The following is a 25,871-nucleotide window of genomic DNA, read 5'->3' as shown; positions in this document are numbered from 1 at the left end:
CACTTGTAGCCCGTTATAAAATAGTGTAATCAGATGCACATCCATGCAATTGTACTTTGGTAATAAGTGTCTAACTTACTGAACAGTACAGTAATGTAGCAACGTAGTTCTTGCGCTACAGTGCATTTCAATAATTACTTCATGCACGCGCAATCTGGATCCTTTAGATTTGCATGACACATCAGATGCATGCGCAGTGGGGATTTTAAAAAGCGACATCTGGTGGATGATCACCAGTACTGCACTCATCCTGTAACGCCATTCGCAAAGCTGAGTGATTCACACCAACTGCCAGAGGCAGGCTAAGATGAGTGTGCAGTGGCGTAACTATAGCACCGCAGCCCCTGCGGTCGCGGGGGGCCCTGTGCATATGGGGGCGCCGGGGGGGCTACGGTGCTATAGTAATTCCCCCGCCCCCCATCCACCGCATGCTTACCTGTCCGCGCGTCCCGGCTCCCCTCCTGGCTTCAATCAATGCTTTGGAGACGTACCACGATAAAATGGCCGCCCCATAAAGCAGACTGTTCTCTGAAACTCTGCGGTATGGGGGCGGCCATTTTATCGTGGTCCGTCTGCATAGAATTTATTGAAGCCAGGAGGGGAGCCGGGACGCGCGGACAGGTAAGCATGCGGCAATGGGGGGAGGGGGGCCGGACGGACAGATGGACGAGCGGGGAGGGGGGTGCCCCCCCATTAACGGGGGGGGGCGCCTCAAACAAAGCTACGCCGCTGTGAGTGTGGCTCCATCTGTATGTGTGCATGCAGGCATCACTCAGACAGATGGGAAAGGACATGCGCAGCAGTGTGCATATGTGTCTGCTGTATAATCCCTGCTTTTACAATCTAAGATAAGGACCTCGTGCATGGATGTGGTCCGTATTCACATTTATAATGCATCTAATTCTCATTTACTTTCTTGTTTTAGGAGTGTCTGGACAAATTTGGGGATAGCCTGCAGGAAATGGTTAACTACCACATGGTAAGAGTGAGAACTTAATTTTCTAATATTTACCTAAAAGGCCATAAGAGTTGAGGTACAATTTGAATTTAAACACGACTGCAAGCAAATATGGTGCAATGTTGTGTATTGATGCATGTTTTATTTTGTTTTTACATTTCATAAATATATATATAACGGGTAAAAAGCAGAGTCCTACACGGTTCAGAGACACTTTTTATGTAGTGTGAACGGCTCTGAACCGGTATATAGGACTCAGACAGTAGCTACGAGAGCGCAGTGCATTTGTAATGAGTGCAGTACATATGTAATGAGCAGCTGATTACATATGCGCATATGTAATGAGCAGCTCATTCATACATAATGCGCTCATTACATATGTGCATATGTAATCAGCAGCTCATTATATATGCACTGCTCTCTCATAGCTACTGTCTGTCCTGCTTTTACACTGCAAACCTGCTTGAGGCCCTGTATTTATGTGCGGTGTGAAAGGGGTTTAAAACGGTAATATACCGTTTTAAATACCGTTTCAAAATACCGGGTCTCAAACGTTTAGGCAATGTGAAAGCAGCATCACTTAAATCAGTGGTGGCAATCTTGTCATCTACCCAGCCCTGGCTGAATACATCTAATATGATGCACTACAAGCCCCAGGAAAGTGTCCTGGCAATTCTTCATTAGAGGCGCAGCTGAGCAACACCTGAAGAATGTCGATAACCACATTATTCCATTTTTAGCAGCAACTGGGGTTAAACGGGCAAGTAGAATTGTGCGCTTATTCAAAGCACTCATCTCATTTGCCTGTTGAGACTGGATTATTCCAGGGATTGCATAGCACATCTGCTCTCCCGGCTGGGTGTTGCATAATCTAAGTGACGGCGGAGCCAGATGTTGCATCGTGCACAGCCCAGGAAATGAGAGATGATCGTGTCATCGCTTTCCAGCGTTTCCCCCGAAATCAGACCATTTACAGTTTAAGGAAACCCAGAGATAAATCTCAAAAGGAATCGAGTTTATTGTAATTAAAACAAGTTGTTTGGATAATTTGTCAGGACAGAAAATGATACAAAAGCCTTTACGTCTATAACTGTCACCATTGCATTTGGAGTAGTGTACTCCATACTTTACAGATACGGCTATGGAAGGTCAGAGGGAAGTATATCCCATTATATCAATGTGCATCATTTATAGCACAGGTTCTCAAACTCTGTCCTCGGGAGCTCACACGGTGCATATTTTGCAGGTCTCCTCACATAGGGCCTTATTCTGGTCTGTGCGGCCGGAGCCGAATATGCGGCCAGGACCGTGCGTCCTAAACCCCGCCTTCCGTACGGATCGCTCACTCCGTCCGAATGCGGTAAGCCGCTGACCGCACGGAGCACGAGTGGATTTCTCATGTATACACCTCCTCCTCCATCTCTTGGAACCACCCCATCATTCGATGGTCGCATACCATCGAATGCAGGACCGAGTGGCCAGGCAGCTCCCGCGAGCTCAGACCACACGGGCATTTCTCCGTGCAAATGCAGGGATCTGGGCGGGCAGCTGACATCCGGCAATGTCATATGTCCGCCCCCTACACGTGCGTCACGGCCGCATTACCATACGTACGCCCAGCGTTTTCATGGGGAACGCCCATGAAACGCGGGGCGTATGCATATGTTCATGAGGCCAAACAGCCCTTCACGCCCCTCTCCTCCCCCTGTTCGTAGTGTAAACAATTCATGTGGAATTTGGACGTATGTCCCTTTCGCACATGCGCAGATATGCCTCTGCACATGCGCAGACACAAAACATCGGCGGCCCGAACGCACGCGGATATATCCGCACCAACCAGAATAAGGGCCATAATCACAAGTGAAATAATCAGCTCCACCTGCGGATCTTTTAGAATGTGTTAGCGAGTAATGGGTGCACCTGTGCACCTGCCGGATGACCTGGAAAACGTGAACTGTGTTGGGTCCTGAGGACTGAGTTTAAGTACCCCTTATCTATAGATTTATTTCTAGGTAGCCATACTGCTCACTCTAGGGGACACAGATGAGATGTAACACTGCACAGATGGATGAGTAAGCACTGTACCCATCAGCCCCTTAACGTTACCTGATGCCCTGGCACCCTACACACACACATATAACTGGCAGCTGGTCCGTGCCTGTTGCTTCCCTTTGCGCCGCTATGGGGCCCACTGGTCACTAGTTCCTGATGGATCATGGTGGACACTGATGAGGATGCTGCATGGGGAGGAGGGCCGGACTGCAGATGCGGTGCCGTCAGTAGGCAAGGTATGGTTGCGGAGCATGGTAGAACTGGAGTAAGTGATCTGGAACGAGGTGACCCAATGTGGGGAAGGAGCATAGAAAAGTCACTGGGGTAGGTTAGCACGGTGCCTCCATAAGGGCAGCGCACATTTCAGCACCTGACAAACGTCACTTCCAATGAGCTGTTGCAGAGAGCACTACTACGAAGGTTTGGGTCTAATCCGACTACACAACTTTGATACTATTGCTCCTGAACTCATAGGATTGAAATCATTATTAATGACCAGAGGACACAGATTGTATATGAATCTGTGTGATTCATCACATATGACATAGAGACTACGCCCTTAGAAATCACTGACCCTTGATTACTCATGAAGGGGGAAGACTATGTCTGTTTCAGATGTGGTTAATTACACCGATTCATAGACTACGCCCATTACTAGAAATCTATTACCCTCTGGATTTCACATTAAGTTGAACCCCTGATGAAGTCTCCCAGAAGGCTACGTTGGATCATCTGATCTTGTCTTCGACCCTGATCATGCTAAGGGGGAAAAAGTGCTGATATTTGTTTTCAAATGTAAAGCGCAGTGGAATATGCTGCGCTATATAAGTAACTAAATAAAATATATATATATATATTGATATCGCGTTCGGAACTCCAAATGTATATTCACAGAACGTCTCTGAGTACCTTCCAACGTGCACAGCGCGATATGTAAGCAGAGGTAGAACCGGTGACACTCACAGGACTTGGGAAAATAAGTGGACAGACCACTTATTGTGTCTGTCCACTTATTTTTCTAAGTCTGTGAGTGTGTGTGTGTGTGTGTGTGTGTGTATATATATATATATACACACAATTTATTTATTTTTTAAAGGAGGCACAAATCTCCATCACAGGCAACTGGGATGTACTTACACTTGTAAAGAGAACCCCCTCCCACCGCATAACATAATTTTGCATCATTCCGTGTGGCAGGATGTGAATTTCAGGCCATTCCGTGTGGCAGAATGTGAATTTTGCCTCATACTGTGTGGCATAATGTGTAAGGTGCGTATTGCAATGGGAGGAGAATATTTTGCACATGGAGAAATGCTGGTAGATCACGGTTAAGTAATACCCCTTTCACACCAACCAGCCGGACCCCATTCACACCACCCGCAAATTGCTGGGTTAAAACTTTTCAACACAGTAATTTGCTGCAAAAACCTGTTTTTTTTGGTGGTGTGAAAGGGTCAACACGGGTCTTAAATCCCGTCAAGAGCAGGGTCGGAGCGCCGGGATTTAAGACCCGTGTTGACCCTTTCACACCACCAAAAAACCTGGGTTTCCCGGCAAATTACCCAGTTGAAAAGCTTTAACCCGGTAATTTGTTTTGTGGTGTGAATGGGGAATTAGTGTACAAAAAGTAGATCCTGGGTTACAAATGTCCAGCCGCCTCTGTTCCGTGAACAATCTCACCATTATTTGTCTTGTACTTAGGAATATATTGAGAGAAACATTTGTCCTGAGTGAGCCCTAGGCTTTCATTTTAAACACAATTTGTACTTCAAAGTCACTGTCAGCGTGTTTACAGTCAGCAGATTACCTCACTGAGCCTCCTCAATTCCCACTAATTAGAAATGCAACACACTTATAAGCCTGTTATTTGCAACTTTTCTTACTAATTAAAAAGGATGTTCTACTTAAACACAGCTTACTGCCTCTATTCTCTGTGTGGAATAACCACAAGGATTGTCATATCGGTGACATCAACTCATGCTGGTGTGTTTCCATCCGCCCATGCTTAATTTGGCTATTGTTTCAAAATACACAATTGGTTGTATTGTTGCACAAATATATACAATGACCCTGAGAAGTGCCGATCGCTTGCCGCCAAGTATTTAACTCCCTCCCTTTCACTCGCCGTTTCCACCTCGCCGGTTCCCTTTGGTGACGGCGAGTGTGGCCAATAAAAACAGCGGGGCTTAGCACAAAATGCAGCGCAGTCCCTGCATTTGCAGCGGACCTCGCCGTTTAAGGGGCGGACGACGAGTATTTTTTTCCCTTACATTGAATACGGCAAGGGTTGCTTGTTTTCGGTGAGAAAAAATCCATCAAACCCCTCACCGGCCGCACTGAATACCGCCCGCAGTGTACTCAGGGCCGGCGCTACCACTAGGCAAATCTAGGCATTTGTAATTGGGTTTTTTTTGTCAGCGCTCAAGGTACTGCTGTGTGTGAAGGGGCTGCAGTGTATTGAGCTGTCCTAAATCTAGGCATTTGCCTAGGGCGCCAGCCACTGGAGGGCGGCACTTCGCCCCTCGCCTCTCGCATGGAGGCTGCAGGGGTGTCCGTGCCGGGTACCTGTGGCACTGTGTGATCTGGCGGCGGGGTCCCTGCAGGGATGAACGCTATCCGGCAGCCAGGCGGAGGCGTTGGAAGCGCTGCTGGGTTTGAAAACATTCCGCATGCTGATTGGCTGAGATTCAGCCAATCAGCGTGCGGCGAGTTTTCAAACCCATCAGCGCTTCCCACGCGCCGCCTGGCTGCCGGATTGCGCGCATCACTGCAGGGACCCCGCTGCCAGATCACACAGTGCCGCAGGTGCCCCCCCCCGTAGGCACCGGGGTGCCCCACCCCCCCTCGCCTGGGGCGCTCCGGTGCCTTGCATTGGCCCTGAGTGTACTTTATGCAGAGAGAAATGTAATATATTTTGCAATTACATTTCAAAACATGCCAGCTAAACAGATAATTAAGCCATTTTTATTTTTGTAAATAAATGGATTTAGTTGGTGACTCTGTAATCTCCCCATCCTCGGAATAGAACAGACTTCAGCACTCAAAGATTGTTTAAGAGCTCGGAGTTTCACCTCACTGCGTGAGGAACAACGCAGCAGATACGAGGGTTTAGAGGTGGGAGGCATCGAAAGGTCACACGGCAAATCTCCTCTAATTTCCTGATGACTTAATGTAAAGGGTTTAGCTGCAGACAGCAGGCAGAGAGGAGCAGGGAGGAGGGACATGCCTGGAGAGGGGCTGCCACACAGGAAACATTTGGATGTGAAATAAGCATACAGTGAGCTTTTCCTTATCTGCCCTCAGAGCTTTTTGACGGGAAGCGGGTCTTCCCTTATCCTGTCTCAGGAGGAATGATTACTGCGTAAGTGCTGGACTGGGGGGGGGGGGGGAGTACCACACTGATGAGGACATGCTAGTCAAGTCCTGACAGTCACAGCAATGATGAACCATCTATAAATCACGGAAAGTGCAAAATAATGTCATCTTATACTTCTATCCATTACAGAGGCTGTCTTGGATTATTGTAACGCGTTCCGGATTATGATTCAGATTTGGAAGTAAAACAAAAGAAAGCGGGCACCTGGGCAAAATGGGGTGTGTTATAGTAGATCTACAATGTCTAGCTAGGTCAGGCATGTCCAATCTGTGGCCCCCCAGCTTGTTGTAAAACTACTCATCCCAGCATGCCTTGCCATAGTTTAACATTCCCTAATAGCAAAACTGTGGCAAGGCATGATGGGACTTGTGGTTTCACAACAGCTGGAGGGCCATAGTTTGGACATAGATAATAGTCAATACAGTAGGTCAACATCCTATGGTCGACATGCGTTGACTAAACAGGTATGAAAGGTTCATGGTTTTGTTTGCTTTTTAGGCCAAATCTTGTATATTCCAAGTTATGTGATCACTAGAGACAGGATTATATGCAACATAAAAAGCTTGAAATATGCATGCAAATATGCATGAAAAATACTTAAAATATGCATGAAAAGTGTTAAAATATGCTACATTAAATAACAAAAAATGTAATTTTTAACTTGTTTATTTAAAAATCAGCATACAATTAGTTGCAAATAACCCTCAAAAATAGGCCCACAGCATCTGCAGATGTCTACTGCTATACACAGGATTTTATTTCTTCCTGGCTGCTACAGCAGACTGCAGCGTCCAAAGCTCTTCTTGCATCAAATACACGGACCCTCATCTCCAGCGCCGATGAATCAAATGCATAGCGTGTGAGGGCGCGCAGTGGAAGGCTTCCTCCCTGCGCCGCATACTCACTGTGACACGGCATTTCCTCCGTGCCACGTGATGTCACAACCCTTCCGCCCGCCTCCTCTGCTGCAGAAGTCTGTCTCTTGGTGTCAGGGGCAGGCAAAGGTTCAGGAGCTTCGTAATGGCATCCGCCCCGACAGACTTTTATCAACATGGATTGGCAGCCTAGAGCAGTGTTAGACATAGCGTATATCCAAGGTTCCCCACACTGCGCACATATTGCCTCAGCCTGCACACTCTACCACTACCTGGCCAGCAGCAGCAGCAGGGCAAAGCAGTGCTGTAACTCGCGGGTGGAAAGGGGGCGGGGTCTAAAATATGCACCATCACTAGATTTTAGGTAAAATATGCAATAACCAGTGAGAATGGGCAAAATATACAAATGCATATAATCCTGTCTCTAGTGATCACCATCAGTACAAGTACACGGGCTCGATGTGCTAGCCACACTGTTATTAATATTCCCAAAAGATGCCCACATGGGTGGTAAATCAAGCTAAGTTGGGAAAACATATGACAATCCCCAAAAAATCAGATGTCAAACCATTGTCATGTTGACCTTTTATTTAAATGACGACCTTCATCTGTTGATATTTTGTACCCGTCGATCTAATTCATATCGAGCTATTGCCTTATGACCAAAACATTGTCATCTGGATACTGGCAAACCATTGTGGCACTGTATGTGGGGGCAGATGCAATGTGCCAAGAGATTTAGATTTGGGTCGGTGTGTTCAAACTGAAATCTCAATTGCAATGTAAAAATAAAGCTGTCTACATAATGTGCGCTACATTCAAAAGCAGCCAGTATTTTCCCTGAACAAATAAACATTTTTTTATATGTATTTATTATTTTGCTTTACTTCCAAATCAGACCTAATGTTGTTAAACCGTAAATATATTGTGCCCAAATAGATGGAACATTTTACAGGGACTATTGACCATGTCATTTGGTGGTGAAACCCAAGCCTTTTCCTGCTCTCCTGTAATATATTTGACAATGATCTATAGCTGCCTACACTACCCCATTCTGCAGGTGGTTCCTGTTTCAGTCGTAAATCTCCACCTGCCCTGTAATTTACTTCTAATCTCCCAGATTCTTCAGATTCTGCCAGGTGTGCCACAAAAGGAGTTTATGTGCAAGGACAGTGATTTGCTGTAATCACTGTGATTTGATGCTGCTGCTCAGGAGCCCCTGCTGATTTCCATTAAGCCCCGTGTGGGAATCCCCTGACAGGAGACAGACAGAAGCAAATTATCACACAGGGTCTCTTATCTGTGCTGGTGTGCACTCATCCATAGCATGCTGCTGCTGCGGCTAATGAGTGGCTAAGGGTAACATTTTTTCTAGTAATTTTTCTTTAGTTAAACACATTTGTATAATGAGAGTATCTGGTGCCCATAACGTTTTGGTTATAATAAGGAAAACATCACATCTAATAAATATAGGTAGGATCTACAAGTTGTAGACTGTCCAGTGTTCACAATAGAATAACAATTTAATATACTTAAGGATGAAATCACACAAGGTGAAATGGCATTTAGATTTTATTGCATAGGCATCACATTTGTCATGAATAATGTACAGAGTGAGAAAAAAATAAATATAGCAAATATATACAAATATACAAGTATGCAACACTGTCTTTCTAAAGAATTGGAATGATAAATCTTGTAAATTGCTACTAACTGGAACAGAAGTTTTCAGCCTACTACATGGGAGTAGTGCCCTCGCTTCTGCGAACATGCTTTATTTTGTAAGATTTCACTGTAAGTTTTGGTTTACCGTATCCCGGCTGGTGCCAGCTACCTCATCTCCTCTTCCGCTGACCTGCAGCCCGGAGGTTCCAGAGTGCGCAGGCTTCTTCTACTCAGGATGCCGGCGGCCATTTAAAATGCAGCACCGGCTGGTAAGCCAATCAGAGCTTGCATACCGGCAGCCACTCTGATTGGCTGCCAGTACGTGAGCTCTGATTGGCTCAAAAGACGGTGCAGCATTTTAATTGGCCTCCGGCGTCCTTGGTTGAATAAGACTGTGCTCCAGAACCTGCTTTGTCCAGCGCATTGAGCGCAGTGCAGAGGGAGGCAGTCGAGGGGGTTGTGGTGGGCAAAATGAGCTGCCGGGCTCTGAGACCGCTGTACCCACAGCACCCCCCTATTGGCGGTCCTGTTTCTTATGAAGGACACAGTGAAAGTAATGTTTACACCCAGCAACACAAATGTATTGTAGTAGTATTATACTAACTATTGTAGGTTCCTTGCAAGGAGACAGGGCCCTATTCAGTAATGAGCACTTATGTGATCAGTACCGCAGTTTCCTGATTACCATGGAAACCCTTTCTGCAATGCACACAACCTGACCGCAGTTAGCGCCATGCAGATTTACAAATCTCTTCCATCTTGTCAGTGCCGGTGCAAGGCGCCGGAGCGCCCCTGGCGGGAGGGCGCCCCGGCGCTCATGCGCTCCACGGGTGGGGGGTGGGAGGGAATACGGCCGCCGTGCTGCTCCTGGGGGGGGGGGGGTGATGCAGGCGGCGCGCTGATCTGAGGGGGGGGGGGGAGAGGGATACGGCCGCCGTGCTGCTGTTCCGATATATAATTACTCACCCTTCAGAGGGAGGGAGGGAGAGCTGGAGGTCTGGCTTAGCGGGCAGGAGGGAGGCCTCGCAGTTCAGTCCCGGCGCAGTGTGACTGACATCTTCCTCCACCCGCACCGTGTGCAGCCGCTCAGCCGGGCAGCGCTGAGCACTTGGCTCACCCTCAGACGCTGCCCGGCTGAGCGGCTGTACGCGGTGCAGGTGGAGGAAGATGTCAGTTAACATGCACCGGGACTGAACTGCACACAGCGCAGCGAGCCCTCCCTCCTGCCCGCTAAGCCAGACCTCCAGCTCTCCCTCCTGCCCTGCTCCCAACTACCGCCCCCCAGTGGCCGGCGCCCTAGGTAAATGCCTAACACTGCCTAGTGGTGGCGCCGGCCCTGCATCTTGTACATTCTGCTCTGTGCATTTCAGTAGCTGCCTGGATGAGCAATGGGCCTACTGGTGCATGGCTACCGTACATGGAGGTTATACAACACCTTGGGAAAAACGTCTGCATTATGGAACACACAATACGTTCCTTTAACGTTAAATGACAAAGATGTTAAGGGCCAGGATCCTGTGTGAACCTGACAATTGTAATAAGATTCCGCTTCCGTCTTATGAGTCATCAAAATTAAGATATTTACTGTCGAGTGGCATCTAAAGAAGGTATTGTATAAATGATTTCTCCTGCCTGCCTGCAGTGAGATGATGCACCCTGTACCCTCCTCATTCTCTGGTCAGGATTTCTTACAGCTGAGTTGACTACAGCGTGCAGTCGTGCTACTATTCTGTGTAACTAGGTTACCGCTCTCGTCATCCGTTCCTCGCTGAAAATTCTTAGTGTTTCTACAGAGAAATAGCTGACAAACAAGCAGATAATGATTATACCCAGCGCCCCTGTTCCCGAGGCTGCTGTTCATTTTCAGTGGGCATATCTGGCTTTCGCTAATGTGTTTCTGTCACTGGACTCGTACTGAGGATAAATTAGTATTGAGTCAGCACAGATTCGCTATAAACTCAAAGCATCTGACAGATATGGCGTTCTGCCTTGTTTACATATGTATGTCTTTTGTAGTTGGGAAAACACAGGCCCATGTGACAGACGAGCAACGTGTCACACCGAAGGCTTGGAAAGAAGGATGATAATAGATTATAATCCGGTAAATGCACAATTGTGACTCTCTGACTGTGTCATGAGTCCGTGTACCTGGCTCCTACGCAATGTGGGAGCAGCCATATTGTTAGCAAAGCCAATATATGTAAGAGGGACCCTATGGACCTCCACATGCCTCATGACTCAGTGATAGCCACACCATGGAGGCAGCCATTTTATGATCCTAAGTGGCTGGTGAATTTTGAGAATGGATGTCCTTTATCACAGACACTGGGGCAGATGTGTGGTGATTAAGTGGAAGGGGATAACGCAGCCAATCAACTTCTAGTGCTGCCCATACACTTGTGCGATCGGATTCAATGCGACATCGCAGTGCGATGTCCATCGAACCCGATCACATCTTGTGGTTTCAAAGTGCCCCCTTTGCAGCACCCGATGTCGCATGCCATCTTGAGATGACACATCGGGTGCTGGAAGAGGGCGGGCAGAGGGCGACGTTATGTAGCGCAAGAAGCGTTATCGCTAACAGGCGGCGGGGGTCAGTCAGCGGTGGCGGCAGAATTGTTTAAACACTGGGCAGCCCTCTGATTGGCTGATATAGCTCATCCAATCAGAGGGCTGCCCAGTGTTTCAACAATTCTGCCGCCACAGTAGCGCTAGCTGGCGGCGGAGGTCAGCAGTGGCGGCAGAAATGTTTAAACACTGGGCAGCGCTCTGATTGGCTGAGCTATCTCCGCTGACTGACCCCCGCCGCCCGCTAGCGCTATTTCTTGTGCTACATAACCCCCCCCCTTTGCCCGCCGTCTCCCACGCCGCCAGCGGTCCCTCCGGCCCCCTCTCCCCATCCTCACGCCGATGAAAAAGCATTTCCCCCCCACCTGCGGATCGCAATCGAGCATCGCATGTGGTTAAAAACCACATGCGATTGCTCCTGCAATTCGATAAATATTATGTGCAACACATGAGATCTTTAGACTCGTCATTCGCGCATCACGTCAAATGTCCCCTTAAAAATGCATACAATCATTCGATTTATCGGCCAGATGTGGTCGAAATCGACTGATTTGCATGCAATATCTCACAAGTGTATGGGCAGCATAACTGTAATTTCTCAAACACAGCTGATTGGCCTTCCACTTTACCTCCCCTTTATTACTTTATCAGTTTTCAAAATTGGTGTAAAAATTGCCAAGCAAACTTTGTATAGGAAATATAATCTTTGTTTTCCCCGCAACATTTGTATTTGAATTTTTATAACAAATGAGAAAGAAGCTGACATTTTTAGCGAATATTTTGCACATCTCAAAGAGATTTTTGCACTTTAAGGGTTACGTCTGCCCCAGTGCCCCTGGCTACCCTGATGCTTGAGGCAGCAAATGAAAATAGCTCCACTCTTTCTCTTCCCAAATTTAGTCCGGTCCATAATTATTGTGACATCGACACAGTTCTCATATTTTAGGCTTTTTTCACCACCATAATGGGTTTGAAATGAACCAAACAAGATAGAAACATAGAATTTGACGGCAGATAAGAACCGCTTGGCCCATCTAGACTGCCCCTTTTTTAAAAGATGTGCTTTAACTGCACAAACTGCATTTGAGGGTATTTACATCCAAATCGGGTGAACGGTGTAGGAATTACAATGATTTCTATATGTGCCTCCCACTCTCTTTTTTTTTTTTTTGGTCTATAAGAGAAACATACTGTTAAATCTGGATTGGATCTATTGTCTTGGGATAAATTCTTAAGGAAATGTCTGATTGGTTCCCTAGAATTGCTCCCAGAATCTTGTTGCCTGAAAAGATGACCTCAGTCTGCCTCTTTATTTAAATGGATCAAACGGTACTTGTTTCCTAGAACGGCACCCAGATTTTCTACGTACGCAAACCTAGGGAAATCGCATCGCATGGGCCATTATAGTGGTACGCGTCCTGAGACGTTTTCATACCCCCACTATCCACGTCGGTGTGGAGTTGATTTTATATAGTGTGGCGAGCGCGGCGAGCCACCGAGCCCGAAGCATGGCGAGCGCACGCGGATAACTTCACATGTATTCTGCGTCCCCTCGCGGGGCTCGCTGCGCTCGCCACGCTTTGGGCTCGGTGGCTCACTGCACTCGCCACACTATATATAAAGTCAACTCCACGCCGACGTGGATAGTGGGGGTATGAAAAAGTATTCGGGGTGGTGTGGATAGTGGGGGGGAGGGGGGGGGGGTGTGTGTGGCTAAAACCTCATTTTAGGACATGCAATCATATTATTGTATACCTAATATTACATGCAAAAATCGCATCGCATCGCACGGCAGTACTATCGCATGCGATGCCATGCGATTTCATTACGCAGAATACCCGACTAAGCAAATAGCTTAGTGGGCGCCGTTCCAGGAAACAAGTACCGATCAAACTTGATTACAGTATATGCACAATAACTAAGGGCTAAGTTTAGAGTCGGACTTGACTGTCTTTAGCTTTGGATGCTAAATAAAGGTAAATGCAGAAAATGTTCTGTGGCACATTGCAAGTTCCATTGGGAAATATGGGGAAATGTCTCCAGCATTCTAAAGGGGACCGGTGGAAATAGCGATCTGCTTCTACTGTAGCTATCATCTTATAGAATTGCTATGTAAATGATAGCTAGCTGGTTGGTTCCTCATTGGAAGGCTTGATATATACAGTATCTCTCTCTCTCTCTCTCTCTATATATAGATATATAGATATAGATATATATATATATATATATAGATATATATATATATAGACAGTTGGGTTCTCAGGTTGGCACTCTGGTTAAAGATAAAACTGTTCCGGTGCCAGGCACATAATGTGGTTAATAGAAAGCACTTACCCCCTCGCAGAAAGGATTGGAGCCGGCACACGGTAGTAGGTGAAGAAAAAAAGGGTTTATTGCAATTACATCATTGCACAAAGAGACAGCTGCCGACCTGACAGCCGTTTCAACTGCATGTGAGCAGTTTTCATCTGCTCACATGCAGTTGAAACGGCTGTCAGGTCGGCAGCTGTCTCTTTGTGCAATGATGTAATTGCAATAAACCCTTTTTTTCTTCACCTACTACCGTGTGCCGGCTCTAATCCTTTCTGCGAGGGGGTAAGTGCTTTCTAGAGAGAGATATATATATATATATATATAGAGATATATATATATATATATCTATATATATATATATAGATATATATATAGAGATATATATATAGAGAGATATATATATATATATATATATATAGAGATATAGATATATAAATATTTTGGAATCTTTCATTCTGTACCCTGCTTTCATGCTTTACCAAAACTCATGTCGACCTTTTTAATCATTGACCTCTTAACTGTCGACCATTTGTCAACCCACAACCCAATTTATTTTATGGATTGGAAACAGAAATTTTCAATGATAAACTTAAAGAAGTGTTGATATAATGTGTTATTTTTAGGCCCAAATCCTCTGTATAGTTTCCGCAGAGGGTGAATGAAAATCCACAAGATTTTTCAATACTATATACATGCACGTGTTGAGTATAATTGATTGGTTTAGAGGAGACACCGTGACGCACGTCATTGGGATTCCCAGAACGCACATCACTGGGATTCCCTTAGGGATCGGGAGAGGAGCCGGTTATGCAATTCCTTTCATCCTGGGGTACGGGAAAAGTACAAATGTAGCTCACCTTGTACTTCATGATAAATTATCAGCATGGCAGCTGAACAGATCTATGTAGTGTGTGGCTGCACGTGATTGGATGTATGGCTACACACTACATAGATCTGCTCAAATGCAGTGCTTATTTTTTTTTTTTTTACAAAGAACAAGTAGCTTAATTCAGTTATAAATCCCACAGCTCTTATACAGGATCGAATAGCTCAATAAGCAGGTGGAATTCAACAGGTTATGGGGTTGAATACTGGTAGTATATTGATGTGTTATTTAATAAAGGGTATTGTACTGTAAATTAATAACTAATTCTGTAGTTCTGAAAGTTAAATGCATGAATTTGGTACAAATGGGATTTGTGTCCAAATCCATGTTCTTGCAGTGTTCTATAAAATGTCTGTTTAATATATAATATGGGAAGGGGACAGGTCATCCAAAACTCTATTGACGGCTCTGCATGTCACTCCAAAATAATGGTGCGTTGTGACTGTCTTCTGAGTATATATAAGCGAATGGTGCCATCTGCTGGCCCAATTTTGACATGTGATATCTTACTATTTTATAATATTGTATTGTTATTATTTATTGATTATTGGGGTATTTGCACCTCCCCAGCCCTATGCAAAGCCGTCCGCAAAGACACTCATCTGCTGGTAACACAGCGTCTTTCAGCTCAAAATTGCCCAGTGTGTATGGGCCTTTAGATTTGGGTGAGTGATTTTGTTTCTGTGCAGGTTAAATACTGGCTCCTTTATGTTTTCACACTATATCCAATTCTAACTCTCTCTGTTCATGTTACATCTGCCCCACCTGCAGCAACATGGTTTTGTCCATTTGGAAACAGATTGATCAGTTCTGAATTAGGCCCTATGTTCGGATGAGCGATCCATTGCACCGTACATGAACTGAACCTTTTCATTCATTCTTACATCTACAGCTAGTATATTTGATACCTTAAATACAGAGCGGCCAATATTTTTGTCTTTCCTGTGTGGGCCGCAGGATATCCCTTTTATTTTAGTTTACGGTTTACCCAAAAAACACATTTGATGATTAGATAGACATAAGGGGCAAATCTATAGGAGTGTAAACTAACCCTAAACTTTTCTTCTCTTTCAGATACTGTTTGATCAGGCACAGCGGTCTGTACGACAACAGCTCCACGTCTTTGTGAAAGAGTGAGTCAATTTCACCGTGTGACTGACAGAAGTTCTTGGTGACATTTGTTGTGTTATTTGACCTCTATGTCTGCAGAGGGCGCTGTCTACAAGAATCTGGTACCTGTAGCTCTTCTGTTGGTGCAGTCCATTGACTGAGACCAGTGTATATAATGGTATCTATAGCATACAGATGTTTGGCTGGACTGTTCCATTTTAAGATTAGTGTTTGGCATAGCTGAGAACTTTTCAGTGTTTGATCTTAAGAAAAGTGAAATAATTAAGGTCGTTAAGTAACTCCTAGCAGCCAATTTGGTGCAGGCTTTGATCACTGTAAATGCTCGTTAGGCTGGTAAGTAAATGGTTGCTGTGGATTAGTGCACATCATCTCTATCTATCTAGCTATATATATATATATATATATATATATATTATACCATGCAAAGAACAGATGTCACTCTGGATCTTTTCAGTATGCAAAAAAGTTGTTTGCTGGTGCCTCCGGCGTTTTGGGCCAAGCCCGTCTTCAGGAAATACACAATATATGTGTGTGTGTGAATATATATATATATATATATATACAGTACATCCCTGCTTGCAAGACAGAGAAGACCAGCACCAGTCCAATTTCAATATCAAATATGCAGTTTATTGTCCACACAGGACATTTCCATGCTTATGGATTAACAATTTAGCATAATGAGCATAATGAAAAACACCCAACAGGCGATACTTATCGTACATATATACATACATATATATATGTATGTGTGTGTGTGTGTATATATATATATATATATATATATATATATATATATATATATATATGCCTACTGTCTGATTGTGTCTCCGAAACATCGCCACCTGTTGGCAAATAACGGTACTGCATCGGCTAAAACGGTACAGTTGGAGAGGGTATGCTTTAGGGTCTGCCTGTGTGGAAGATACCAGGTAAAGTGGAAACCAGACACAAATTGGTACAGCAGAACTCACCAGGGTCGGACAGACCACTTGGGGAAACCAATGGTGGACCCCATGCCTTTAGTCCCACCCCCTCTTCTAGGAATTTGGTTCTAGACTGTGCACTTGACTTATTCATACTTACAGTATATTACATTATACTACACAGGGCTATGGTGTATTTCTTATAGTCTCTGCTGTTATTATTCTGGTATTGGGCTGCACGGATGGTGCAATGGTTAGCATTACCACCTCAGAGCACGAAGGTGTTACCCCTAGTGCGTGCGTGGACATAGACAGACTAGATGGGCCAAGTGGTTCTGATCTGCCTTTACATTCTGGCATCTGGTTGCTAGGGCGACACCAGTAACCAGTGAAGGTTACTGCAGGCCACCTCTTTTAGATGTAAAATATAACATATATGTAACTTTCAGCCTTCCTATAACTGCATCATGTTAGTTTATTTATGCTACTAAAAATCGTAGTAAATAGTGATGATTGAAAATGTTTATTTTTATTCCGTTTGCTTTCTTGCATGTTAAAAAACAATAAATGTGTGGTAACTTGAGTCACGCAACATGTGTAACATGAGTCACAAAATGTTCTGTAATATTTTTTACATATTCACAGTTAATCGGGACGTTAACTTCCTACATTGATTAATTCACATGGATTGTACAGCTTTGAGTACTTTGTAATCGGAGCCGTTTGACTAGTGACAAAAATGTAACATGAGTCACACGTCAGAATTGATTTGACGTATACAGTTTTATTAACATTTTTTTTGTTTGTGTGTCCATCATTATATATATATATATATATATATATATATATATATATATATATATATATATATATATATATATATATATATATATATATATATATATATATATATATATAGTGTGTTTGTGAGTCTCCGAAACACTGCCATCTGCTGTCAGGGAGTGAAACTACTTCTCTTTCTTACATATGCACAAACACAGAAGATAGCAGACTAGCTTTCAAAGCTTTTGCTTCGCGGGCTTACTAGTAAGTTTATAAGTGTATAGTTTAACAATCATATTGTAAATATAATTGGTAGAATAGATTTAAATAAATATGTCCCCTCAGTTCCTATGTCCATTTTGTTGTAACAGGATTCATCTATATAAACAATAAAATGTAAATACTAAGGAGGAAATTACTAAGACGGGGCTTCTATTATCTATATTATCTAGAAGGTGATAAATAAGAAGTAGATTTTGATGCGTTAACCATAGAAACATCCCATGTAAAATAGAACCCCCGTCTTAGTAAATTCCCTTAGAGTACATTTTTTTAAGCAATAATTATAACTACGGTGTCCATATATTATTGTCATATTTTTAAAATGTTCTATTTCAGTATTAATTTTGTGTGTGGTGCATTTAAACTTAACAGAACATAAAATGTAACATGAGTCACAGGGAATGGCCAAATTATGCTTTTTTTTTTGTAGTAGACCTTTTTATGTAAAGAAAACATATTGGTACTTGTGTATTATCTGGGCGCCCATTACATAGTTTACATAGTGGTGTATTCAGAATACCAATACAGCACTATGCTGGCTACGTAAACTACGTAAGTGGCTCTGGAGCCCTAAAAATACACAATGCTGAATATCCCCACTATCCACGTCATACTTGTACCCCCGGTATCCATGTCGGCGTGGAGTTGATTCTATAAAGTGTGGCGAGCAGACGCGGATACGCTTCCCTCGCTGTGCTCGCCGCGCTTCGAGCTCGGTGGCTCGCTGCGCTCACCACACTTTATAAAATCAACTCCACGCCAACGTGGATACTGGGGGTATGACGTGGATAGTGGAGGTGAAATGGCTGGTCTATACTTACGCTACACCGGCCCGGGCACCACGTCGATCCCTGATGACTCCCCGCTGACTCACGATGGGATCCACGGTGACTCCCTGGCAGTCGCATTCAGTCCCCCTGCTCCGGCACTCGCCACGGGCGATGTACGCAATTAGTGTAGTGCCGCTGGGGGAGCAGGGAAACCATGTGATGCGCCACCAGCGGCACCATGCTGAATTACGTACAGGGTCTGCTGCGAGTGCCAGAGGAGGGGGACTGAACGCTGCCTCCGTGGAGTAACCGACACTGCCGCTGGGGAGTCATCAGGGATCGCCGACCGGAGGAGGATAGGTATAAACCGCACCACCCTGATCCCAGTGCTGCCTCCTGTATTATCACGGCGCAGGCTACGCTGACAACATAGCTTAGCCTACGTTTAAAACACAAGCCGGGCCCGAGATAATACACAAGCACCAACATATTTAAGTTTTAGGGGGGTGTTAAATCTCTGTCAATATTTCCAAAAGTAGAAATATCGACAGTTCAGTAGTCAATCACGGCCTCCCTATGGAGGTGTGTCTGTATTGTCGGAAAAAGCCATGGATTGACGAATCTGCAGCCATTTTTTGACAAAACTGCGCCATTTTTAAAGATCCACGGACTTTCCAACTCTCAACAGTCAGAACATTGAATACCGAATGTCAAGCTGTTGTCAGAAGCCGTCAAAAATGGCTGAGATTCCGACTGTCAGGACGTTCCGACAGTCGGCATCTTGGATTGTATACCCCCTTAATGAAACCGAAACCCATGGGAAGAAGGAAATGATCAGTAGTGAAGTAGATTATCTTGCTGGGGATGGTGTAAGAATCCCTGTTGTACGTATTTTAGCCATAGTTTTCTTCAATTACTGAGCGGGGGTAGAGCCGGGCCTCTGCTGCAGCTGCACAGGTTGAACAATGCATTGGATGTATGTAGGCCACGGGAGCAGCACTAGCGCTGGCAGGCGGAGGGAGACCGTTTCTATGGTAACGGGTAATTAAGTGAGAATCTGTCAGTAGCAGAAGCTCTGTGTGCGTGGGGAGAAGGGGGGGCACTTAAACTAACCTGACATCCCCCACACTTTCCTTCCTTCCTTCCTTCCTTCCTGTCTTCTGCATCTTCCCAATAATACTCATATTAAGGGGTGTTCTATTCAGTCTGCAGCCTGACAGGGCGGCCAGAGTCTGACATTGTTTTTTTGTCCTTGTATATTTTTATCTCACTGCTCAAAGCAACAGGATTTTTTGCTATTTTATGGACAAAAGAACTTAATAATAAAGGCGAATCACAACCCAGGGACACTGAGCCTGAAATACCCAATCAGAAGACTGCGCATAATTTCAGCATGTGTTGTTATGTATGTTAAAGTCCCTATGTAAGTTATTGTCTAAAATACACAATTGAAAGCTATTGGCAAACAGTCCCTCTATATAACGTACCTGCCGTGTATTGTTGTCTAGAGAAATACTCTATAATACTTTGGACATGGCTCCTGAGCACCACAGGATCCTACATACACACCAACATGTACACACTCAGTGCTATTAGCGGTCACAGAAGGGTGCAAACACCTAGTAACTAATGCTGCTTTCACATCGCAAAATGAAGGTTCGCACCGCGACTTTGAAACGGGTCAGTTCTGGCGCAAACCTTCATTTTGGGATGTTCACAGCCCCACAGCGAACTGCCAATAATGCGGTTCGCTGACGTCATTGGGGGCGCGGCGGAGAGTCAGTACGTCATTGGGGGCGGGGGAGGAGGCAGTGCTTAGAGCTGGCGCTGCTCCAAGTGCTGCCTCCTCCATAGGGTGAACGGGAAACGTGCCGCTCGACCCATTTCACACCACCAAGCAACACAGCAACGAACCGGTAAGAACTCTGCTTTCTTACCGGTTCAAATTGCCGTGTTGCTACCCATTTTAGGGACACGGTAACCCCTTCACATCGCACTCATTACCGGGTCAAAGCGACTTGTACTAGGTAATTAGTTGCGATGTGATCATTGCCCACCTGCGTTACAGAACAGAGCTGGCGGCACTGTGGGTAATAAAGAAAAACATTCAGTCATGGGACACACTCACAGGCAAGTTCTGTCAATGCATTTCAAAGTAATGTATGAGGGATGTGCAATACATTTCTGGTTGCACAAAGGGGGTGATTCAGGGGTGATTCGGATTGACTCGCTAAGCTGTGAAAATTTGCTGCTTAGCGAGACATGTAACCTCCTCACCTGACTTATATTTACGGCCTTATTTCAAAATGGAATTAATATTTTTTTCCACTCAAAATTCTATACACAATACTTTTTATATATATATATATATATATATATATATATATATATATATATATATATATATATATATATATATACACAATGGGCCTTATTCTAGTTCACTCTTTCTGACAAAATCTTAGACAAAACCATGACCATTAGATTTGGGTGGGGTTTTACTTCAAAGTGAGATCTATATTGCAGTGTAAAAATAAAGCAGTCCGTATTTACCCTGCACAGAAACAAAATATCTCACCCAAATCTAATTCTCTCTGCACATTTTATATCTGCCCCCCTGCAGTGCACATGGTTTTTTTTCCATCTAAGTAGGATTTAGTCAGAAAGAGTGAACTAGAATAAGGCTCAATGTGAAGAAAGTTTTTGGAGATTTTTGAAAATGTATTAAATATAAAAAACTAAAGGCCCATACACACTGGGTGATTTTGAGCTGAAAGCCGCTCAGTTTTGTCTTTTGAGCTGCTCTCTACATTGCTGCATTCATTTTTCCCTCTATCCGGACTTGTCTCCCAGTTCCTGCAGCTGAATCCCCACAGTATGATGCTGCCACCACCATGCTGCACTGTAGGGATGGTATTGGCCTGGTAGTGAGCGTTTTCCTCCAAACATGACGCCTGGCATTCATGTCAAAGAGTTCAATCTTTGTCTCATTAGACCAGCCAATCATTTTGTTTTTTATAGTCAGAGTCCTTCAGGTGCATTTGGCAAACTCCAGGTGGGCTGCCATGTTCTTTTTTACTAGGGAGTGGCTTCCGTCTGGCCACTCTACCACACAGGCCTGATTGGTGGATTGCTGCAGAGATGGTTGTCCTTCTGGAAGCTTCTCCTCTCCCCACAGAGGAATGCTGTACAGATGTAGCGGGATTCATCTTTGCAGGGGATGGCGACGCCAGCCTCCATCCCCTGCCCCGCACCATCTGTATGCCGGAAGGGGACGCGCACGCACGAGGTGCGCGCGCGTCCCCTTCCGACGATGCTGCCCTCGGTCGCCCGGTGCCCACACCGGGCGACCGCACCCCCCCGCAGTGTCCTCGAGTCCCCCCCAGCCCCCTCGAGCGGGAGGCGGACAGTATTGCGTGCGCCTCGCCGCCCCGCCGGATACTGAGACGCGCGTGCGTGGGGGACGCACGCTTGTCTCAGTCAGATGGAGCGCCGTGTTGCTGGCGGATCGCCAGCAACATGCTGCTGGCGGTTCGCCAGCAACAATAAGTCCGGCTCCATCTGTAGCTCTGACAGAGCGACCATCAGGTTTCTTGGTCACCTATCTGGGGCTCTTCTCCCCGATCGCTCAGTTTAGATAGCCGGCCAGCTCTAGGTAGAGTCCTGGTGGTTACAACAGGGTTGCCTACCTGACCATCTCCTTCATGGAGAAAATGCTCTGCTCCTGGACTTCCCTGGTAATGTATGATTGCTATCACCTGCGGTGAAACACTTTTCTTATCAATTACCTAGCTCCCCACAGGTGATGGCAATCCTACATTACCAGGGACGTCCAGAAACAGAGCATTTTCTCAATGAAGGAGAGGGTCAGGTCAGCGGCGTAGCTTTGTTTGGGCCCCCCCGCCGTTAATGGGGGGGCGCCCGCCCGTCCGTCTGGCCCCCCGTGCCCCCTCCCCCCATTGCCGCATGCTTACCTGTCCGCGTGTCCCGGCTCCCCTCCTGGCTTCAATAAATTCTATGCAGACGGACCACGATAAAATGGCCACCCCCATACCGCAGTCAGTTTCAGAGAACAGTCTGCTTTATGGGGCGGCCATTTTATCGTGGTCCGTCTCCATAGCTTTGATTGAAGCCAGGATGGGAGCCGGTACGCGCGGACAGGTAAGCATGCGGGGTTTGGGGGGCGGGGGGATTACTATAGCACCGCAGCCCCCCCGGCGCCCCCATATGCACAGCGCCCCCCCCCCCGCGACCGCGGGGGCTGCGGTGCTATAGTTACGCCACTGGGTCAGGTAGGCAACCCTGGGTTACGAACTTCTTCCATGTACGGATGATGGAGGCCTCTGTGATTATTGGGACCTTCAAAGCAGCAGATAATTTTTCTGTACCCTCCCCCAGATTTGTGCCTTGATACAATCCTGTGAGGTCTACAGACAATTTCTTTGAGTCCACGCTTGGTTTGTGCTCTGACGGGCACTGTCAAGTGTGGCACCTTATATAGACAGACGTGGGCCTTTCCAAATCATGTACATCACCTCAATAGGAGGTGATCAGGGAACAGAGCACTAATGACAGTGATAGCGCAGGGGTGGAACAAGGGGGGAAGAACGCGCACCTACTGTAAGTGCTTACATACAGTACAGTACTAATATAAGAAATATATAAGAAACTGTAAATAAATAAATAATACTAATGGGATTAAATATCTTGATACATCAATACTACTAAAAAGTATATTAGATATTTAAATATTTGTTATCATTTGTTTGTACCCCTAATACTGCCATGCCTCTTGTTCATATTTTCTTACAGCATAAGTCTGAGGGAACAGAACCCCCTATGTTAAATTGAAGCACTGCCGCTTGCCTTACCCGCCGATGATTTGTGACTTGTGTTTCTTGTGGACATTTCAGGGATGTCAGGAAATTCAAAGAGTCAAAGAAGCAGTTTGACAAAGTGAGAGAAGACTTGGACATTGCACTAGTGAAAAATGCTCAGGCCCCCCGCCATAAGCCGCACGAGGTGGAGGAAGCTACGGGTACCCTGACTATTACAAGGAAGTGCTTCCGGCACCTGGCTCTGGACTATGTACTACAAGTGAGCTTCTCTTTTATGTCTGTCGTGTAACTTTTACATAGCACTTTCCATTAAACCATGGATGGGGAACCTTCGGGCCCTCCAGCTGTTGGTGAACTGCACATCCCAGCATGCTCTGCTACAGTTTTGCTGTTTGGCCATACTAAAACTGTTGCAGGGCATGCTGGGAAGTGCAGTTCCCCAACAGCTGGAGGGCCCGAAGGTTCCCCATCCCTGCATTAAACATGTGTTATGCTTTAATGAATGTGTACACCCCGATCTGCTTATCCATGCGTTATGGCGTGCATGCGCAATACGACTGCATTTTACTGGGCATGTCCGGGGTGGCAGCGCATGTTATTACAGTCCTCAGGACAGATGCACGTAGCTTCAAAAGTGATAAACTGGAGAGGGATAAACAGCCAGCCAATCAGCTCCTGCCTAACATTTTTCAGACATAGGGCAGTATTCAATGCGAAAAATTCTCCGTGCATGGCGAGAGAATTTTTCTCTCGCTATGCACTCGCCCTTTTCCGGAGGGCTCGCTGCCACTCCTGCTCCCACTATTCAATGTGGTTAAGAGTCGCTGCCACTCGCGGCGAGTCTTAACCCCTGCAGCGGACGAGCATCCGCGGCAGGGAGCTGGCAGGGAGCCGGGGGACTGTGGCAGCCAGGGAGATTAAAGTCTCCCTGGCTGCCCCAGAACATATGTGGAGGGGAGGAGGGCTCCCCGGGACCCAGGCAGCACAAGCTGCCCCCCCTATAGCCAGCGGGGGACCCAGTATTCACTGCACCCGATCGTGCATATGTAATGATCGGGTGCAGTGAATATATGAATATCTAATGAGTGGCTCTAGCACTCCGGCCCCCTGCTGGCTGCTCTGTGTAAAAAAAAAAAAAATAATTGTAAAAATATATATAATTTTTAAATTAAATATATATTCATGTGCTATAAGCACATGAATAAAAATAACATGCCCCTTCACAGAAAAAAAATCCTGATTTTTTGACACCAAAATTTAAAAAAAAAAAACTTTTAGTTTAAAAGTTCACATTCCAGTTCTCCATGAAAAGATGGAGAATTGCTACACGGAGAGACACGGCGAAAATCACTTAAAAAGACGGCGAAAATATCACATTGAATAGGGTGGTTCACATTTGGAGAGCAAAATGCTCCTTCCAACGCGAAAATAGCACAAACTCGCCATAAAACACGGCTAATTTTTCTCATTGAATACTGCCCATAGTCTGTAACATGTCAGGTAGGAGCTGATTGGCTGGCTGTTTATCCCTCTCCAGTTTATCACTTTGGAAGCTTAGAGAATCTGGCCCTTTATCTGGTGTAGTGTGTAATAAATCCTAATGCAAATCAGGAGCTTTTAGTTATCTACAATGTGCTACTACTAAATTCCTGTTACTCTAATGCTGATGGATGTTCTACCTGCAGATGACGATAATGTATTTGCTTCTGCTTTTTACTCCTGCAGCTTATTACACATTCTACAGATGTTTGGATTCTTTCCTGGCATTGTTACAGATCGTAACGATAAGAATATTTATATTCGCAACATTTACTAAATACTGTGATTTTTGTTCACTTCCATCTGTGCTTTTTTAGTGGGGAATCTGGGTCATGAGAGTTTTTGTTATTGCATTGCTCCCGTATGTGACACAAGACAGCTGTCCGGCTAGAATGTCACGCAGTGTGACCAGCCTTTTACCAGGGGACAGACTTTAACAACTCTAAGGACACTGCTAAAATGCACATGAAAGAGATAGAAAAGAAACGTGTTAAGGCCCATACACACTTGAAGATTTTCATTTCAAAAGACTTTGCCAAAATCTTTGATAGATAAATCTTTCACCAAAGTAGTGCGTACACACTGAGCTATTTTCCTCAAAGAGCAAGAGATTTTCAGGAGGCGAAAGACTTTGCTGAAAATCTTTCATAGATAAGGCTATTTACATAATGGGCAGGGTTTGAATTCCAAGGGTGGGAGCAGGGGCCATTTTAATCAGTGCATTCCTGTTCTTGGTGCCTGATTCAGAACTGATTGCTGGGCTGCGTATATTCGGAGCCCAGCAATCAGGTAAACTCCACCCCGCGCCGCCCGGGTGATAGTGACAAATTGTCGGGTGACGGCAGCGTAAGGGTGGCGGTGATGGTGACGTATAGTGGGTAACAGCAGCGTGAGGGTGATGGGCAGTGG

The 25,871-nt window shown here is 45.4% G+C and overlaps 1 protein-coding gene across 5 annotated transcripts in view; it reads left to right on the top strand.

Annotated features, from left to right (window-relative positions):
• The window catches only part of ACAP3 (ArfGAP with coiled-coil, ankyrin repeat and PH domains 3), a 235,978-nt gene that overhangs the window by 129,169 nt on the left and 80,938 nt on the right, over positions 1-25,871 (top strand). For all 5 annotated transcript variants that reach the window (XM_083163363.1, XM_083163362.1, XM_083163360.1 and 2 more), the window contains exons 4-6: positions 926-979; positions 15,768-15,826; positions 23,499-23,682. In XM_083163363.1, the coding sequence (XP_083019489.1) occupies positions 926-979; positions 15,768-15,826; positions 23,499-23,682 (297 nt within the window). The remainder of the gene's footprint in view (positions 1-925; positions 980-15,767; positions 15,827-23,498; positions 23,683-25,871) is intronic.

This window comes from Crinia signifera, chromosome 19 (assembly GCF_055691185.1).
Source record: "Crinia signifera chromosome 19, ASM5569118v1, whole genome shotgun sequence".
NCBI lineage: Eukaryota > Metazoa > Chordata > Amphibia > Anura > Myobatrachidae > Crinia > Crinia signifera.
Note: the sequence above shows the minus strand (reverse complement) of the source record. Positions and strands in the feature narration are given on the sequence as shown.